This window comes from Corvus brachyrhynchos, unplaced genomic scaffold, assembly GCF_000691975.1.
Source record: "Corvus brachyrhynchos isolate BGI_N302 unplaced genomic scaffold, ASM69197v1 scaffold115, whole genome shotgun sequence".
Lineage (NCBI taxonomy): Eukaryota > Metazoa > Chordata > Aves > Passeriformes > Corvidae > Corvus > Corvus brachyrhynchos.
The window spans coordinates 7840600-7861474 of record NW_008239553.1 but is presented as its reverse complement, the minus strand read 5'-3'; the positions used below and the strand labels follow the sequence as shown (position 1 = coordinate 7861474).

The 20875-nt window shown below is 39.9% G+C and overlaps 2 protein-coding genes across 2 annotated transcripts in view; one reads left to right on the top strand and one right to left on the bottom strand.

Annotated features, from left to right (window-relative positions):
- The first annotated feature begins 187 nt into the window (after window positions 1-187).
- The window catches only part of LOC103620933 (transmembrane protein 263), a 251981-nt gene continuing 231293 nt past the window's right edge, over window positions 188-20875 (top strand). The window contains exons 1-2 of the mRNA XM_017741912.1: window positions 188-490; window positions 2208-2277. The gene's annotated coding sequence lies outside the window, so the exon portion shown is untranslated. The remainder of the gene's footprint in view (window positions 491-2207; window positions 2278-20875) is intronic.
- On the bottom strand, window positions 3003-17171 carry LOC103620934 (astacin-like metalloendopeptidase). Its single transcript, XM_008639679.2, has 11 exons — window positions 17057-17171; window positions 16878-16902; window positions 15843-15980; window positions 14418-14535; window positions 13691-13869; window positions 9944-10025; window positions 8901-9028; window positions 7069-7184; window positions 6415-6640; window positions 5201-5319; window positions 3003-4635 (listed from the first exon to the last, which is right to left on the bottom strand). Exons 1-11 carry the CDS (start codon window positions 17123-17125, stop codon window positions 4405-4407), a joined length of 1431 nt encoding a protein of 476 aa, XP_008637901.1. The 5' UTR covers window positions 17126-17171; the 3' UTR covers window positions 3003-4404.

Sequence of the window (20875 nt, the reverse complement as noted above, 5' to 3'; positions counted from 1 at the left end):
ATGGCCCGACGGGAGTTGTAGTCCCTTGCCCCGCCCGCCCGCCTTCAGACGCCAGGCGGTTCTCCGCGAATAAACTACACTGCCCAGGGCTCCGCACGGTCCCAATGCCGGGCCGGCCGGGCTACCATCACCGCGCGATGCATTGTGGTACCTGCAGTCTGGTGCTGCTGCTCGGCCCCGCCGGAGGCGCCATGTCCCTGCGGGAATTAGCTGTGCTTGGGTGTTAATAAAACAAAAAAGTGTATTCTCTAAGGCTGACAGTGTTGTGCTCAAGCTACTCTGGGTTTGTTTTTTTTTTCTTTTTTTTTTTTTTCTAAACCTGTGGTGAGATCCTGGTTTCAAAGAGCAACAATCAGCTGTTTTTTTAAACTCCAGCCCATCATTCTGTCAGTGTTGATCCGCCTGCCCTCAGGCGTTGGTGTCCTGCCGTGTTTGTGAAAAGAGTCACGGAGTGCATATGAGTCATCCTGTTAACAGCGTGAGTTTGCAGGTACATTTGAGTTCTTTCCAGTTTAATATATAACCCCACGTTGTAAAGATCTACACAATTAAATTAGGAAACTGATTTATTCAAGGAAGTAAGACTCATTAATATCTGAATAAAGCTAAATTTAAAGGGAAAAAATGGGGGTTCCCTCTCAATCTTTCATTTTTGACGTTTGTTTGCTTGTTGGGGTTTTTGTTTGGTTAGGTTTTTTAATGTTAAAAGACATTAGAAAGACAATTTTCTGAACTTTGCACCTGTCCAGCAATTGTGTTAGAGACCACCCGGAAATTCCAGGTATTGTAGGCAAAAAGCAGGGAATCGAGACAAATATAAACTCAAAGGCTTCACTGTCTTTGCTATTGAGCTGCTCAACGGGAAAACAGGAACAGAAGATTTCCATCTTAATGTTACAGTGCAACCTACCGACTGACAGGTGGAATGTGGAGTGCCGCTCTTTAAGAGAAAATACAAGAAGCGACCCCAAGAAACCTTCCTATCCCTGGAGCAGCATCAGCGGGGGTGCGCGGCAGGGATCACGTTCAGGAAACGGAGCCTCCCTGCTGACAGACGCCTCGGCTGCATTTGCCGATGGAGCTGGGAGCCGTGCCCAGGGCAGGAGCGGAGATCGCTCCCTCTCACCGGCCTGCAGGAGAAGCGCTACCCGCCCCCATTCCCGTTCCCGTTCCCGTTCCCTGCAGGTGTCCGCCAGAGGGTGCCCGGCCCACGCCGTTCTCCAGCTCCTGAGCCGAAGGCCATTTGGCAGCAAAGCAGCAGCAGCCTTTCCTTTATTTCTTTTTATTGCCCGTAGATGTTTCCCATGGTAAAGCGAACTCGATTATAAAATCCTATGTGACGACTTAGCTTATAAGGTTTTCAATTTCTATTTGAAGAGCAGGAGAGATTAAATGGTCTTTGGTTTGTAGGTCTTCTTCTTGCCAAACTCAGTTGTTGCACAGTAAGTTGTACATTCTCTGTCCTACCTAGTTACAGCTTCTCTGCTCTGGTGAGTTCCCACCTGGAGTGCTGCATCCAGGTCTGGAGTCCTCAGCACAGAAAAGACAAGGACCTGTTGGAGCATGTCCAGAAGAGGGCCACAAAGATGATTAGGGAGCTTAAGCACCTTTCCTATGAGGGCAAGCTGAGGGAGTCGGGGTTGTTCAAGAGACAAGAAGGCTTTGGGGAGATCTTACTGCAGCCTTTCAGTACTTACAGGGGGCTTATATGAGATGGGAAGAAGCATTTTAGCAGGGCTTGTTGTGATAAGGACAAGGGACAGTGGTTTTAAACTAAAAGAGGGTTGATTTAGACTAGATTTAAAGACAAAATTTTTTACAGTGAGGGTGGTGAGACACTGTAGCAGGTTTCTCAGAGAGGTGGTGGATGCCCTACCTCTGGAAACATTCCAGGTCAGGTTAGATGGGGCTCTGAGCAACTTGATCTAGTTGAAGATGACTGCTTATTGCAGGGTTCTGGACTGGGTGACCTTTACATGTCCCTTTCAACCCAAACTATTCTATGATTCAGTAACCGGGGTTGTAGTCATGCAAGCAAGTGTCATCTCAACCACAGTTATTTATTTATGTAAGGGAAATGTGTTTTAAATCAAACACAAAAAAAGACCTATGAGTAGCGCATTTTTGTGTGCTTCTGTAATGTTTTATTCCAGGCTGTTTTTTCTCCTGCAGCAGTAATTGACAGATCTCTGTTCTGGTCCTTACAGACAGCAAAATCATAGTACTCAAAGGCTCTGATTTGCCTCCCAAGTAGGAACCAGGACAGTCTCAAAGCAGGTAAGAAAGGAATACGTGGACACAAACACTCTTATTTCTTCCACACACACAGACTTGTGGAAGTGGGTTTCTCTTTAAAAACATCTGGTTTTGTACACAGTTAAGGTAATACCTGTTTGTGTCATGAGTTATGTACAGCTATGGGAATGCATATATTCATCACTGTTAGATACCTCTGTGTTTTAAGGTTAAATCCTTACATTTTGGATTTCAAAAGTGTGTTGAGTGTTGAACTTTAATTAGAACTTCTGAAAATCCTCCTATTGTGGTATTTGAATCCCAAACTTTTGACTGTATTGTCCCTTGTGTCTACTAGCTGGTTACTCTAAATTCATGTAGCTCAGCATATGAGTGTTAAGAGCCAATTTATATATAATATTTATACATGGGCAATGTCCTACTTAAAACCATATTTCTGGGGACAAATTGCAAGACCATTATTCCTATATATGGTATATTGCTGTTTGAACGTGCTATTCATGCTCTTTTACCAAATATGGGTGAACATCTAAAACATTGGACCTATGTAGAGCTCCACATCAGACCAAGGGAGGGGAATCTAAAGTAATACTCAAGTTACAAAGCTGTCCAGCACTGCCTGTTTAAAATAGGGACCCATTTGACTTTGTTATACAATGAGAGTTATCACAGGGTTGTTACTTTTGCACCTCCATGAAAGTCCTCAGGCTCAAGGAGAAGAATTAGCATTTTTACAGTCTGAAGTTGAGGTTAAAAATAGAAGTAGAGTTTAATTTTCTGTCATGCTGATGAAATTGTTACATTCTCCAAAAATGTGCCAATCTAAATAGTGAACCAAATTAAATGAGGGAATACTTTTTATAGCCAGAAGATGGGAGCTTGTAAGAAATACAAATATTTGTTGCCTGCTGTGCATGCACTTTCCCACCACAATGCAAGCAAGCTCTAAACCCTGATGTCCACAACTTATCAATTATCATTCTTTTGTGGGTGAAAATTAACCAGTGCTTAAAAAACAAAACATTACAGATCCTTAAGCCCCTTCTCCCTGCCACTACAAATTAATCATAATTCAAAATTTTCTTGGCTGCACCAGGAAAGCAAATTGACATTTTCTACATGCTCTTCTTCACAAAGGCATAATTCTAGCAAAATCTTTTATTATTCATTAAGTTTGGCATCTCCCAGTTTGGCATTGGCATTTAATTCTGAATACATCAAGTCAAGGCAAAGCATTAGGTGTTTACAGTGGTGATTTCTTTCTCAGCTCCAGCCATCTCCTTAGAGGAGGAGGATTTCTCTCTACAGACAAGGTGCTTCACACCTAAAATGCTCTCCAAAGAGCACATTCAATGGTCTTTGCATTAGGTTTTCAGGCCTCATTTTTAAAAAATATTGTCGTAATACCTTTTGGACAATTTCAATACCTGACTCGGGCCACAGCAAAGGGGCAGCAATAGGTTCATTCCATTCCTTCTTCCTCACTGCTTGTTCCTACCACTCTTAACTTTAGTTTCTTTAGTTAAATCTGTTCCCTGACCTGGTTCATCTCGCAGAGGAGTAGTGCAAATCTTTGAGGTACTGTATGTCATACTGTACTATGACACCACTTGTTCCGTGTCAAGTGGTTATTTCCAGGCTAAGCTCTGGTACCTATATAAACTGTATAAGTGATCTTGGCTTCAAAGCATAAATAAAGGTGTCTGAAGATTTTTCTGTATGTATGCTGGAATGCACATTAAGGTTAGGTAGTAGCATTTGCTAGAATACAGGTTAGAGTTACTACATAGCCATGTTCTGAATTTTTTTATGGACCCAGTTTCTACCACTAGAAGTTCTTGAAAATCTGCTTACATAGTTTCAGCTCTGCTGTTGTGTTTGGCCATGCAACACCAGCAATGAGAATATTATAATAAAAAGCATACAGTCTCAGGCAGAAGCATCCCATGAGCAGGAACATTTCTGTCCTTGATTCACCATGCAAATTAACACCACTGTAGATCTAAGACTAAGAGGTCAAACTTCAAGCTTGTTAAAGGTATCAGGCTATACTTTTTTTTCTGAAATTGGTGGCATCTTGACTTTGACCTGTGGCTACCTGGACTCTTACTCTCATTCTGTGTTTTTCAAACCCCATCTGTATTGTATTTACCTACCAAATGTATAACTCATTGCAAATCCAGGCAACTCCCACACTAAATCAGTGTGGAATTCAACCAGCACAAAGTTCCCAGTGGAAGTAAAGTCTGCAACTTTCTCTGTCCCACAATAAGGGCCAACTGCAGGTGATGTAGGGCGGCTTCCATCATGTATGAGCAAGTAGTCATAGATGCATCTGTCACTATATTCCAGCTCAAAGGATAACATTTTGAGAGATATCTGGAGAAAATACAACCAAAGCACTTTGCTTCCAGGTTACAACCTTTCCTCTTACCCATTTTTTAACAATAAATTGCCTAAATTCCTTGTGTGCAGGCACCACTTTTTATTCTGTGTGTGCACCACATCCTGATCCCATATGGCAATGCAAATTAGTAGCAAAATATTTGCTTAGTTCATCAGTATTTGGATTGGAAGGAGAAGCAAGGGACAAGATTGATCTTCTACGCTTCACATTCTTTCCTCTAGAGAAATATAAAAACAGCACCTGTGTGATGTTTCAGTTTTCGAGTGGGAGCTCTTACCTAGGGATTATTTTGAACAAAGCCTGCTGGTACAGGCTAGATTCATAAGAGTTCACATGCATGTGTAAAGGTTTTCCCTTGCTAAGCACCTCAGATACCAGGATCCAGCATAAATTCTTAAAATGAATTTTTGCTTTCAGATTTTTACTCTGAGAATGTCTGCTGAAAAAGTGACATCACAGCTCTTATTCTTCAAGGGAAACAGAGGCTTCATCAGAGAACAGTGATGAAACCCACAAATGAATTCATCTGTGCCTTACCTTGTATCCGACTGGAGAAGTGATGACCCAGAAACATGCTCGGTTTTTGGGGTATTTACTGGGGTAGTTTGGAGAGGTGATGACTCCCTTTGAATCTCTGAAAGTGGCTCCACAATTCACTGAGGAGTAAAGGAGAGAACCAGATATATTAACAAGAGCGTTTTGTCAGTAGAAATGAGCTTGCTTACATCCTACTCTATTATTTCTTCAAACCAAGAAAAAATGTGCTACCATGAAAATCTGCTGCTGAAGTACTTTATTTCTTCACTTAGTATTTGTATCAGCAGCTGTACCGAAGGAACTAGAAACGTGTCTGATAAAGAATCTTTGGAGGACAGGGAACAGCTGCATCTAAAGCTGTATCTGACTTTCCAATCGACTGTTATGTATTAGCATAGCATTCTCATGGCACTAACTGCCCTTCAGAAAAGAACCAGCTCAAGCATTCAAGATTGCAATATCAAGCTAGATCTAGTGCTTTCTAGAAATTATTCAACTGAATAAAGCAAAAAGAGTAAAAATAACACATTTCTAAGACTTCTTCAATTTATACTTTAAAGAAGTTTGGATTTTCAGTTGAAATAAGGCAATTTTGGGCTACTGCCTTCTTGCTGAAAGCATGTCCCAGCACAACAGAATTTGGTCTGGCAGTCCATAATGCATTTGTGTGTTTGCAAAAAAGACACCCCTCAAGCGATTACAGGAAGCACTGTGTTTCGTGTACATAATAAAAGCTTTTAATTCAGAAAGTGTAAGGTACCCAAGGTCAGTACCTCTCCCACTGCATAAAATCCCACAAAACCTTAAATAACATCTTGCCAAGATACTGGCTTTGCATCTCATTGGGTGAGGTCTCTTGTTGAGTTCTGCAGTCTTTGTGCTCTTTGGCTGCACTGCTCCTATTAATTTCAGTCATTGCATTGTTTTTATTTAAAGACATTTTTCTGGAGATATGAAGAAGTCTAACAAGCTCTCAGAAGAATGTGAGTGGGATCTCAGGATTACTAACACGAGGCCTGTGCAACATCCCACTTTCTGCTTCCTGTGAACTTTCAGACCCATCATTGCCTGGCCTTCTGCCTTTCCGATTGCTGTGAAAGTGTAAAGAATGACAGTGAAAAGACCCACTCTGTAGGGTATAGTAAAAATGTACACTTCTTCCATACAAATACTGCTAATGCTGTTCTCCAAGCTTTGTAAAGGAGTGTTCATACCCCTGTTGTAGGAGGCTCTGAATCCTGTGGCTGTAATGCTCTCATCGCTTGCAAATTCTACCAGCACTGTTGATCCAGATGCCACTAAGGAGGGCAGTGGGCCCTTCCCACAGTACTTGTCCAGCAAGACAGGGGAGCTCTTGCTGTTCCCGTTGTAAATTTTTATATAGTCAGAAGAACAGTCTGTGGAGTGTTGGAGATCAAAAGCCTCAAACTGCAGGAAAATCTTGAGAAACAAAAAAGCAGATGTTGGGTTTAATGTTATACACAGGGAAAGTCTCAAACTATCTACTTGAATATGAAGTGAACCTTCATATTCATTTTACTATCCATGTATTACTGAAACTTTACTTTCTTTATGAAAAGAGCACAGAATTTCACCTAGCTATCCTAGTACTGAGATCCCAGAGACTGATGTTTCACTACTGCTTGTGTTTGAAAAGCCATCCAATCTGAACTGGATAAAAATCGAGTTAAATAATCCCTCTAATAGTCTTAAGTCTTATGAAAATTGTTGAGACTTTCATTCACTGAGTAACAAAATAAACGTCTTGGTCCATGAAACTGACTCCCAGGGGTTACTCATGGTAACAAAATAATGCTTTGTAGCCTGGATACTGTGGGTCAAACCTTTTTTCTCCTAATAAAAATTACCTTACTTCGACGGATGCGGATCAACCACAGACAGTTGCTGTTGTTCGGGTATGGGGATGGGTAATTGACAGAGGAGAACGAGCCTTTGGGTTTAGGCAACACAGAGCTACAGCAATCTGAAGGGAAGAACCAAACAGTGTTGAAGAGAATGAAAACTGCACAAAAGTATTCCTGAAATGCCTGACAAGTCTCTCCAACCATTTGCAGCAGTCAAGCTTGTATAAATTAATTATAATGCTTACAATTGTTTTGATGTTCCTTGTGTAAAAGCTATTGAAAACCTGCAAGTGAAATAAAGGTAGGTAAAGTACTTACCTGTTTCACCTACTAATGTTTTATTTAAAGACAATAGGGCTTCACTCACATATTTTAGTTTACTAAAAAAGGTCTGGATCTTTTGAGAACTTCCTTAACTTCAATCACAGAAGTACTTTCAATGACAGCAGTACATCAATTTCCATCAGCAGCTGTGTGTATTCAAAAATGTGTGCAAACATCAAGTTTGAAAACAAGATTTTGTCAAAGCAAAGAGAGGTAGTCACTGGGGGAAAACACTAACAGAGAGCACTGAAGCCAACCTACATAGTTGACATAGTAACCGGTATACAAAGTCTGATCTTATCTGTCTTTTGTCTTTCTACATCTTCAGTTTTTGCACTTTATGTAACTCCCCAAATTACAAAGTATGAATATATGACATCTGCTCATAGGAATTTATGACATTTTTCTCTTGCTCCCTGCTCTTCCTGAGACAACCAGACTTCTTGTGGGTTTTTTAGTCCCCAAGTTTTTCTCCTTTTTTTAAATTTAGTCCTTTCCTTCCAAAACATACAGATCTAATTATGAAATTACATAGTAAAGGTATTGAAGTGTGATTCATTCCCAGCCCCACTGTCAAGAATAAATATCACTAGATACTTGTTATCACTATCTTTGAGACACTTAATTTGTAAATTTGTCTTATCTGCAGTTGCGAATTTGGAGGAACCACTCAGCAATGATTTCTGTACCTAACAATCCCACTGAAGGAACGCTGATTCCTTCTAAATGCTAATTATTTAACTAAGTTCTAACACAAGAGCTGAATTTAGGACATTAATATTTAGGTCTTTTTAATGTTTCTAGCTGTTTTGGTGGAAATTAATTGAATAACATCCCAGAAAAGTCAAATACCATGTAAGTCAATTAGCCTTTGTCCTGGGAGTTAAGGCAAAACCTGTGCATTGCAGGAGCATGTTACAGCTGCTTTGTGCATCTTAGCTCAAGAGTTCCTGTTTACAGAGGAATGCTAGGTATTTCTAGACCTTAAGATACCACAGGGATGAATTAAGAAATGGATGTGGCAAGAAAGTAGATATCTATACAAAATGCCTATGGTTTTCTCCTCAGAGGTGTTCTGATCAGGCTGAATGGCACCCGTGCTTACAGCCCTGCAGTCATTTTGTAATTAAGAGAAATCACAAATTTGCTGGCCCTACTGATGCACATGACTCTAAGCTATACTCATGGCCGAGGAGAGCTTACATGCTTTGCAACCTTCAGAGCTTTCCTGGAATGAGAATCTGACAGAGGTAGCAACCATGATTTCTTTGATGGATTTTGTTTATCTCAAAGAGCAGGGATTCGGTGGGGATAACCCAAAATGAGAGTGAAGTATTGAAAATAATTCAAGCCAAGAAGGCAGCAGTTCAGCACAGGGACAGTTCTGTTTCCTGTTATAGGGTGAGAGAAAGATGTATTGAAGGGACCTTGGGCCACGTTCCTTTGGGGGACGTCTGTCAGTGCCTACAGACATCAGGTGTCTTCACATGCCTTCTATCTACAGCACTTACTGCACTTGTAGAGCTTGTTGATTTTAGCTACATCCAAGTTACTCAGCCCTTCTCTCTGCCCAATAGGTACAGAGGGGTCAGGAACTGGTACAATAGTTGGTTTTCCTGGAGCGCTGGAGAAATCATACCTGTAGAAACAAGGAAATCACATTTCTAGATTGCTTTCCATAGACAGGGAAGTTCTCTAACTGTATAATCATTTTCTATGTACCCCATAAACACAACTTAAATGGAAATGGACAAGAAGCTTCTCAGAGACCAGGTGGTCTTCCCTGAAGAGGACCAGCATGGCAGATATTTGGTGTTCAGCAGCTGAAAGCAAGCAAGCAGAAAAAGCTGCACTGTCCTGAATGAAAAGGCCTTTCACCAATGCCCAGCAAAATGGACTGAATCCCACCTTCTTGGTTCCTGAGGCAGAGGAGCAGAAATAGTTCTGTCTCAGTTACTAATGGTCTATTTGCTATCTGCAATTTCCTGCCTTCTGCTAGTCAAGTTTTGTTTCAGGATTTTGTTCAGAAATTGTTACTTGCTTGTGGAAATAAAGGAGAAGGTACATGATACAAGCTTTGACATTATGGACTAAAATGCAACCTTAGACAGTGTTCCCAGATTAACATAAGGCAGCATACAATATCTCAGTGATATAAAAAAATTCCGTCTTTCTTGCCTGTATACTTAAATGTTGTTGTCTATGATCAGCTGTTACTACGTTTACAAAACAATTTGAACTTCAGAATTGGTTTAGATCAGTGATTCAGTAGAGTTAGACTTTGGGCCTCAGCCATGTCAAAGACCTTTAGCAAGAGACAAGAGTACAGTGGAAGAAAATGTTGACCTATGTTTTGTTTCTATCCGTATCAATTCTTGTTTTCCAAGAATCCTGCTGACAAAGGAAGTGTGCTCACCCTTATTTATGTCCATGCACTCAATTTTAAATGAACAGCAAAACTCATTCCCTGCACAGAGCAACTCCTTCCTAGATCTGAGCAGAAGATCTGAAAGCTGTTTGTGCCTTTGAAAAGACATCTCAGCAAACAACTTACGCGCCGTAGTGCATCACTGAAGAGTAGTCATAGGGAAGGCCCAGGTTTTTTGAATTCATTTTCCCAAAGTTTCCTTGTTCCCCTGTAAGGTAGGAAAGCAACATTTCAGTCAGAACAATTATTACTGCTCTAATAGTACACTGCCTGCTGTCATAATCCTGAAAGTAACATAGGATACTAATACGTGTTCTCATGAGATCTTGGATCTATCAAAACCACCAGAGATTTTTGAAATCCATGGAAAACCATTTTTACAGTCTAGTAGGTTTCAGAATATAATCAAATAAGTTTTGATATAATCAATGAATACATTTTACTCTTCAAGCAAAAGTATTCCTCTGTCCATCTTCATTAGCGTGTCTCCAAATATGTTTCAGTGCATTATCTTGAATACTATAAGCATCCAACCTATGTCCCCAAAGCTGCATCCATCCCTTCAGAGGGAAATGTAGTTGACCACCTAGATGAAAAATTCAGAGCTATGCATGGGTGATGTCTTGCTGAGTCCTTCCACCACAGGTTATAAGGCCACAAAAGAAAGGGATACATTTTACCTGTTACTTGCCCCAGAGTTCATGCTACCACCCATGTTGTGGCTTTGTCTCTGGTCAAACCCATCAGCAGTGACTACAGTGAAGTGATGTGACTCACATGAAGCAGAGAAACAAATTCTGTCAGAATAGCTGCTGAGCATTTTACCACTTTTCATCTGTTTAGCTTTAAAAAGCCAATATGAGATAAGAAAGTGTTACACTGTTACAGAGCTGGGGCCCAGGGACAGAGACTGGATTTCATGTCACCTAGCTTTATTTCTTCAAGTTAGGCAATGAAACTATTCCTCAAGGCTTCCAGGATAGTCAGAGGAGAGGGAAAGAAAGAGAGACACAGTTGGAGGGAGTTTCATGTGAAGAAGGCACTTCTTTTACTCACGGACTGGAGATCATGAATATGAATTACATCCTAGATCTCTTGTCCATGGTAAGACAGGCAAGCAAGCAGTCAGAGCAGGGAGCTGAATGCAGTCAGCCTGGCATTAAGACTAAAGCCCTAACCACTGAGCACTCCTTTCCAGTTCTGTACCTTCATTATTGTAACTACAAATGTGTTTGTAAACCACAGACCATCTGGACAGGAGTTCAGAGTTGGACATCCTTGAGGTCTACACAACTCAGCTGGCAGGCTTGCAACCAGAGCAAGTCTCAGCCTGTAATGTTGTTCAGACTGGTCCTGGGCTGAGGGCTAAGAGATGCAAAAAGAAGATCTGAAATCCCAACTTATAGAAAATTTGGGGATAAACATGAATTTGGAGCTTTTCATAGCTCTAAAACTCAGTTAAGGCTTAAACTGTTTCTCAACAGCATTGGACTTCCTGACTCTGTTTTAATCTCAGTCCCTCTTATCTACTACACTGACTTCAGAAAGAATTATCAGCAAGTGTGCAGCTTTTTTTGAGGTGATGAACAGAGAACACAGTTCAAACGTGGTGAAACATTGAAGCATATGGCTACTGTTTGGCACAGAAGTGCTTTGCTGAATTGGTTTGCTAAATAAAGAAAAAGCAACAGCATCCTGGCTGGACTGAGGTGCTGCCAGCAAACTACTACCTACCTCATCACATGCCAAAGAGATCTGGCTGTCTAGACCTACACACGTTTGGGGACTCACCCCATCTTTTCTACTCTAAAAAAAGAAAAGAATCTACCTCTGCCAGAATATAAATGCAATGACTCAGAAGAGCTGCAAAGGAAACTGCGGCTGAAGACTCTGAATATATTTTTTTCCCAAAAGTTTGGGAAAAACAAGCTGAGTTTCAAGTAGCTAAGTGGACAGCAACTGATCAGGCTGCATTTTATCAAAACAAAGAAGTAGGATGGCTTCCAAGGTAAATTGCTGGATAAAAACAAAACCCAGAAAACATCTACAATACAAAAGTCCTAGAAGGAGAAGAACAGCTTGTGTGAGAGTTGGAATGCTGGAAAAGGTCTTCAGGTCTAGTTCTGCACCACCAAGGTCAGCAGGAGCTCTGCCATCAGCACTGTTAACAGCAGCATGTTTTTACATGAGATGTACATTAGCAGTCCTCCATAAACATAACTGTTTCTCCATTTCCTTTTCCCTGCATATCTTTGCATTTCTTCCCTACAGTGCTTGAGCTGCACACTCTGCATTCAGACTCCCTTGCCACACCAATCTCTCATTCTCCACCCATGGCGTACACTTAAAACACCGATGATATACCTCATCTCCTTTGGCATAGCCTTGTCCTCTTTACCTCTTCCCCCTGATTTATCATTTCATGACACTGCCTGAATCAGAGCTTGGTTACATCTGTATCCTTCAGGAATTATGACATCTGAATCTGTGGAGTTCCCTTTGAAAAACTAGTGTAAGATGATGTGTGTTTAGTATATGTAACTTCAAGCTTTCAACTTCTCTTTCCTAGCACATCCTGTGCTAACATTTCAAACATGGCACACCCTTATTGTACAATGGCAAACAACTCACAGCAAAATTACACCTTAACACTGGAGCTGAAACCTCAGTAAAGAACAACACAAATGGAATTTACTTAAGATATCATGGGAATAGCTGAAGAAAGTTTGGAGAACAGTGTGTTAGGAATTTGCAATAAAAACAATCAAGTTCCATCTGGAGAAAAAGATGGATATATTTTCAGCTGTGCATGATACTGAGTAATTGAGTATCTTATTTGTTGAAGAGACTTAATAGAATTTGGTATTCAATTGTCCAGCCTCATTTACTATTAGTTTCTATAATGAACTAAATAGACTATTGCATTTTTACAATTGTTATGGGTTGCCCAGCTCTCTAACAGCGATCAGACAAGTGATTGCCTGCATACTTTCTTCTGCTATTTTCCTTCTATGTACCACTTTCTCACTTTCCCTTGGATCTCCTGCCATTCTGTCTACCCTTTCCTCCCCGGAGCCTGGAGCTCTTGTATATGAGCCCATGTTCCCAGCACACAGATCATGGGCACATGCCCAGACTATTCATTCTGCATTCCTTTCCATAAACAGTATCCACTTGTTTTTCCTCTACAGAATTATCAGACCAATTGCTCCCCATGACTCCTTCTTTTCATGTGTATGTGATCCTGTCCACAAAAATAATTGCAGTCTTTCCTCTCACATCAAGCCAGGTCCCAAAATTTTGCAAATGCTAATGGTTGCATGTGTATCCAATGTCTCCACACTGAGTCCCTTGTTCATACACATTTTAGGATATGTGCAGTTCACTCACTGCCGAGACGCCTACTGGCTGGCTGCCCCTATTTCCATGGCTTTCCCAAGATAGAGCTGTGTGATTCCCCAACATGATCTCGAATGTCACACTTCACCCTCCCCCCTCAGTTAAGGGTCCCATAGTCTTGCCTCCTGGCCAAGTCTTTGCAACAACATTTTGTATTCCTGATGATCTTGGTATTTTGGGGTCTGGGCTCAAGATGGCAATCAAAATAAGAACGTAGAGCTACTTTTAGGCTGCATCTGCCACACTGCCATAAGTGTAGCCACAGAAATTCCCTTAGTACAAACACTGAACAAGAAATTCCATCCCACTGAATGTGCTGCTGCTGCTGCTGCAATTCAGCCAGCATTAATCATGGTTCTTATTTGCATTGTTAAAGGAGAATGTTAAAGGAGAATGTTAAAGGAGAATGTTAAAGGAGAAACATTCTCTTTTAACTGTAAGTATAAATTTTCTCTTACGATTTAGTGGACATACCTGCCACTATGTGTTCCCACATAATCTTGACAAACCTGTCCCGATCACTCCGTGCCTGTTCATGGATGAAACCCAGAGCGTGGTTCATTTCATGCTGAATTGCTCCTTTATCCATGCAACCATTTTTCACCAGGCCCACTGCTTGACGTCCTCCAATCTTTCCAAAGTACGACCAGCAGCTAAGAACAAGCAATCAATAGCTAAAAGGATCACATTTAGCAAATACAAATATATAGATGTATTGATAATGTCATGAAGGTTCTCTAGATACGCAGCCACAGAAGGGGACATGCAAATAGTCACTGGCACGAGATATCTAGACTTCTGAAAGCTGCCAAATGACATGGTGGGAGGGAGATAAAGCCTTTGTGATGATGATGGCAAATTTTAAACCAGTAAATTGGCTATATCAAACTGAGGCGAAGCATTATAAAGTGTTAAGCAAAAACCTGAAACAATTTTACTTATTTAAATTTTTATAACAATTAAGTAAAATTTTTATTTTGAATTACACCCCATTATCTTTAAATACACACATATATTTATTCCTGCAGCCTATTAGCTGATGTAACTACCAGTATATCTAAAGAAAAATTAAAAATTGCACTTGCTCTCTAAATCTTTACTGCTAGGATTAAAAAAAGCAATTACTTAAATCCAAAACAAACCAGAAAAGAATCTGAAACACCTTTTGAGTGCTGCCACTCTCAGGAGACAAGGAGCTTACCTCTGCCCTCGTTCAACATACACATAGTCTTTTTCTGTAGTGCGATTTACAAATTGCACACAGGTCAGTGTGGAGATCTCTTGCAAAGCATCAGCAATCCAAGACCTCTCTGTTATTGCTAGAAAGAGAAGGGGGCCAGGAGAAATCTTTCTTGGTTAATCAAAAACCAAGGTGCATTGATGGGGTGCATTGCTTTAAAACTTCACAGCACACATTAGCTCTTTATCATATAAGTATAGTGAAAAAAGGGCACAAAACATTCAGAGATCTTCAGACTGATTGGACTTTTATGGGGAAGTGTAACAATTACACCTATCCCATATGCATATTATTTAGGAGACAGCTGGTGGAAAGCAAATGATTGGCATTGTTCCTTCCATTAGACAGAAGAGAAGAAATGAGAGAGTTTCAGATACAAATAGTTGGACTAAAGTATCCCAAATGAGCCAGCTGATTGTAGCCAAGCACCAAACCCCTATTTTGTTTATCAGAAAGAACAAATGCCTTCCACAGCCCCCTTGGAATCACTTTAGACAGCCAAGGCTCTGAAGATCACAGTGTTTCTATTCAGGTACCAAATAAAGATCAGAGTGTTTATCTATTTTGGAACATTTTGGCCTAATTTGGCTTCCTCAGTTATGAATCATCTACAACTGATGCATATCTCAATTTCCTAATATTTAAACTTTGGAGAGAGGGAGATAGAGGGAATAACCCTCACCTATTCACAAGAGTACATACTACAGTTCTGGAGGCACATGGGCAGAGAAGCAGCCTAGATAACACAGAGATTGGGCTTTTCTCAGTTCCTTTCCCTGAGGAACAGGAATCAGGCTCAGGCTGTATTTCACTTCCATGCCATTTTCTCTCAAGGTAAGATCTTTGAAGAAGGATCTGTATGGAATTCACTCCTGCAGCCTTTTGCACAGGACAGAGCTATTGACTGACTAGAGGGAATCAACAAAGGAAAAAATATTTCCAAGGATTTTTCCTCCATTTTTGCCTCTACAGGGGTTCTAATGTGGGAATATTTTTAGGAGAGATTTGAAAGAAAATGATAGAGTTCAAAAACATGCTCCTAGTGGTAATTTTGACAAAAATACTTTCATAATGTGAACAAATTATGCTTCTTCTAATGTACTTGCTAAATATCAAAGTACATTGTAGCTAGTGGGAACAAGCCAATATTTGAAATTACAATTAATTACCTGACTATAGCCCAAGTAACCACATATTTTAGTGTGATCTGTTTGGAGTCTAAGCCAAACTTCCATAGGGCAAACAGGATAGAAAAAGAGACGTGTCAATAAATTTTGCTTGTGCAAAGGTTGCTTTTGGTGCATGCCACAGAAACATAAAATAATAGGGAATATAGGGTCTGGAAAATCAAGGCTAACTTTAGAGCATCCATTTACATACACTCACAGAAATCAGAAGAGATGTTAACTGGAACCTTGACCAGTCCATCTTGTGACTTGGGCCATAAACAACTCTCACAGTTAATTGCACTGCGTCGCCCTCGTCTCAAGAGGATGTCTCCTTCATACACAGCTATTTCACTACCTGGCAGATGTAGAAAATAAAGAACAGACAAGGCACTGAGAAGGCAAATACATGTGCAGAAAGGGAAATGAGGTACACACTAACCAAGATTTTGTATCTTTGGAAATTTCTTTCACTGAAGTTCATTTCCTAATAATGTGTGGAAGGATTAGTATGCTAAGACTGTTTAGGTCTACATTGCTTCCTGGATAGAAAAGTTTAGTATTAATATAAATGTCATGGTGCAGCTGTAATCAAAGTCGTGACTAAATAAATTTTAGCTTAAGAAGCTTTGGGAGCTTTCAGAGGGGAATGCTAAGTATTATAAGTCATTGTTCTCTTCATTAGACCCTGTGGAATTAAAGAAAAATCGTAACTGACCTCTGTAAAAATAGTATTAATCATACAAAAGAGAGTACTGTTTTTATCATGCATATTGAATGCATGTAAGCTGTTAATTTCCAAGTTAACTGGGAATTTGACATGAGACATTGTGACATGCTCCTCAGTTCTGACTCTAAAACACTGGGAATACATTTCTCACAGACAAAAGGTATCTGGTATTAGGCCAAAAAATTACAACAGTCTTGGGTATTGCAGACAGGAAAGTGCTATATATCACAAAGGAAAGACAACAAAGTGAAAAATATTCTGATTTTCTAGGGCTACATATGGAAAAGAGCATTTCATGTAGCAATTGCTCAATAATTCTTCTTAACTTCTTTATTGCAACAACATAAAAAATCACACTGAATGTGACTTTTAAACACATTTGAGTTCTGTGAATTGTCTTCCACTGATGCTGGAAAAAAAAACATTTTCAAAGAGAAAAATATACCAAATAATGATATTGAGGTATACAGATGCAGCTCCACCAAAACCTGTAGTTATTTATATAATAATTACAATCAAACTCACCTAAGTCATTCTTTCTTGTAGCTATCTGGAAAAAAAAAAAAATTTAGTACATGCTCATCTCCATAGCAGAAAACTTCTATCAAGTAGAATCACAGCAGTAAGAGTTTCTAATTAATTTTAAGATAGAGCAACTCAGCAGCAGCAATGTAAATTCTCAACATCCCAGAGCAGGGACACACCTGGACAGGTTTACTTAGTGCAAAGCTACAGAGAAATGCTAAATGAGTTGGCAGAAGAAAGTACTTCATCTTCAAGTTTCCAAGATAATGTTCTCTGCTCTGCAGCTCAGTTCTCAAAATTGTGATTAGTTTACTTGGGGCAAGTTTTATGGGAAAGCTCCTGCTGTTGTTAACAAGAGTAACAAAATTAAATAACAAGAAGTATTTTCACAAAACAAACAAGCTGCAGGACCTCTCAAGAGAATTTCCAGGCTCTCATTTCTTATTTATCTTTAAAAAACAGAGGAAGTGGAGCAATAGGAAAGAAAATTCAGTAACCTTAAAGTGACTCATCTTTAATTCTAAGAAGAACCCATGAGCTGCTGCAGGTCCCCTCACTGCTGACCAAGGGACAGGATATCCAGCAGCAGTCTGTTGACAGAAAAACTCCATCTCAAGGAACGCTTTGATCCATCCACACTGACTACCTGTAATAGTAACTCTGTAGCTTGCTGTCAGGAGATACCCTGCTCTGCAGAACCCATCTGTCTGCCTGTCCCCTCTGTGCACAGCTCTCAACCAGGCATTTCTGGCCAGGAGCACTAGAAATCTGTTGGAGTCAGAGATAAATCTGATTGTTGACAGAAATTGTTTTTCCAACATGGTATCTCGCAATATAATCATTGCTGACAGAAACTGTGTGTCTTTCTAGAATCTGCAGATACATAAAACCACCAGGTCACAGAGTTTTGGCTTCCCAGCTTCTGGGAAGCCCTCCCACCTTTGATGTCCATGAATAGAAACAAGACTAGAAAAGCAGGATGAATCCTAGAAAATTCACACTGTAAGAGTAAGCCACAGAATCAGAATATTCATGCTAAAGCCACATGAACATCACCATAGGCAGGCAGATCCTGCTTTCTTCTCCCAGCCTCAGCCCCTGCACAAATACTGAGGAGCTACAGAAAATGGTAAAGATTTACTGTATCAGTTCTTTAAGAAACAAGAAAACCTTTGACATTTCCTGCAAAGACAAAGTTTTCAGGAACCTATGTGGTTCACAGCAAATCAAGATGGTAAGTGCCTTTCCAGGCAGATATATGGGCTGGTCCTTTGTTTTTAAGTACTTTGCTAGGAAAATTATAGCTGATATTATGTAAAGCTTTGCTACTAATATTTTCATTTTACCCTACTAATAGTTTGCTCCTCAACTTTCTAAAACATTCCACATTTCTGTGACTTCCACAATTTATCTACCGTTTTCATTTCCATGTAGATTATACTGCAATAGTGAAGTGCAGATAAAAAAGACCCCTTTTTCTCTGGCTGATCAGAGGATGAAGTTCAGAAGTCCTCATTAGCTTATGTCATTAACCAGAACTCCTCCAGTACAGTTCCAAGCAACCTCTGTGTCTATTCAAGATCAGGCTCAAAAGAGAGACAGAAGGAGTCACAGGAGCATATTTCTACTGCTATACATCACAAAATGACAGAGGAGAGAGCAGAAGTTACTAGGTAATAAAAGCAAGAGAACAAGACCAGATCACTGTGGAGAGCCTGGAGCTGGGTCACTCCAGGTGTGCAGCAAGCAGGGATGGGAGGGCCCTTTGAAGTTCTGCCATACAGTTTTGCATATCCATTCCATGGGGAAAAAAACTCAAGTCAAGAGATTTATCCCATGGTTTAATTAGTTTTTCTGACTGCCAGAAACAACTGGGTATTTTTCAAGGCTAATTTATAGACCAAATCTCGTATCACCTGATAACACATTATCAGGAGTTGTCTCATAGATGCAAATTTCCTTTTTGATGCTGCTTGTCTACATTATCTGCTTTGATATTCTACCAGAATACTGTTCTGGTCTTGGTTTCATTATCTATCCAAATAATTTGACTACACAGCTGTAACTTGCTTAACTTCTCCCATATGCCTTTTCTTACATTGCATTTGACACTTCTCATTCTTAGGCACATATTTTATCACTGCTGTTTGTTAGAAATTTTAATATGATGTTTATCACATTTTTGGTGATGCTTACTTAGTTTCACCTTTATTCCATGACAGAGAATGGGCACTCCTTTCACCATGTAATCCAAATCGCTCTTGGCAAAATGTTAAATGACAAAGTTAGAAAAACCAAACACATGTGGGTGTTTAAGTATAGGGTTCTTCCCTAGTTCTGTATCAGTAACAGGTATCATCACAAGCAGTAAGTATAGTGTGTCCCATGTTTTTTCCATAATGAGAAAGTACAGAGGCATTTTCCCTGGCTACAGCATTACAGTGAATGAACCTATAAAGGGTTCCCTTCCTGTGAAGGAAAACAAAATTCGGGAGAGTGAATGGCCATTGTATAAGGATTCAGTGGAATGTCACTTTAAAGCTCAGTTCCTCAGCTATTCACTTAAAAGTTATGCAGGCAATTTCTAGTGAGCAAACAGTTGGCATAACTCAACTCCGTGTTCACCTTGGGAAGCTTATTACTTTTGAGGAGGAATCACAGACATCTCTACATGTTTAAACAGGCCAACTGTTCTCACTACATTAAAAATCCTAATTTTTAAAGTAACAATTATAGAAAGCATTGCACTTACTACATGTCAATTCTTTTTAAGGCTGTTTTGAGCAACTCTGCATTTAGACAGAAGTCAGATTCTGCAGAAGAGCATTTTAAAATAACTTTGTAGCCATTAAATGAAGGTATTATACTACACTATTGCAGGCTGAAAAGAGTTAAACAATAAAAACATATACCTTGTGTTTAAAATTATGTTATTTAAGAGTTAAGTGTTTACACATATTGTGTCTTCCAGGATGCTAGGATTAGTGAAAGCATGCAATTCATGCCTCATTAACTGATTGAGAGAAGAAAATGAGCTTTCCTTCTTTTGAGTTGCCAGTCAGTTAATCAGTTTAGAATAATTAAATCATTGACCTTGATCAAGTGCAAAAGTGTTTTGGCTTTTGCAGAAAAGGTCAAAATCACGAAAATAAGATTTTGTAAATCTGGTCCCTGGTCCTTACTTTGTCCCCGTTACCAGGCAGCAAAAGCAAACCTTTCATAGAAAAGGTTACTATTGAGCAAAGCATACACTTGATAAAAAAACCTTTGAATGCTAGTTTTAATATAATTAGTCAGTTGAGGTGTATGTTACAGCATTTTATTCCACTGCATATATTGACATATTACTGCATTTTAGGTATGGTTTTTTTAAAAGAAAGATTTATTCTTTAAAAGACAAAAATCGCCAGTGTCAATATTGAGCTAAGCTGAAATTACCTTAAAACCAACATGTGTGCAGACTCTGCTCCTCCCAGACCTCCCTCAGCAGTGTGATCTCTGCTATTTTACCACCACTTATCTTTTACCTTTCCAGTGTCAGAATGATACCATAGTGTTAGAAAGGAGAGTCCAAAGACTCTGCACTGGAGATAACTCCAGAGGTCATGGGCCTTAACCCCAGGTGATGGCTAGAGACAAGAATCAGCTGAAGCATTTACAGCAAAGTTGGTTTTCTCTGATTTGCAGTAGCTCTAGGCTGAAGAGAACTTTACTATAGCTTTTGAACTTGATGCATGGGGAAAGTTGGGTTCCTGGAGACAAGCTACAACGGTTGCTTTCAGTATTTGAGTATCTATGTAGCCAAGGACTGAGCCAGGTGGGACTGGCTGGTTTCTGGTTCTGGTAAACCTGGTCTGAAACCATTGTCCCACTGCAAACATCAAACTAAAGCATTGTTTTATGTTCAGACACGTAAGAGAAGTCCTGATTTAATGCTGCTCTCTAGTGGTTTGCCATTTGTGCAAGTGGGACGCATTTCCAGGAACAGTCAGGAATGC

What these genes read in the sequence shown, in the direction of transcription:
- LOC103620934 (XM_008639679.2), bottom strand. Translation starts at nt 17,125, where the DNA reads ATGAAGTACTTTCTTCTGCCAACTCATTTAGCATTTCTCTGTAGCTTT. An exon ending in TACAAGAAAGAATGACTTAG is followed by an intron (nt 15,981 to 16,877) that starts GTGAGTTTGATT and finishes TACATCTGCCAG; the next exon opens with GTAGTGAAATAGCTGTGTAT. An exon ending in TCCGCATCCGTCGAAGTAAG is followed by an intron (nt 6,641 to 7,068) that starts GTAATTTTTATT and finishes TTGTTTCTCAAG; the next exon opens with ATTTTCCTGCAGTTTGAGGC.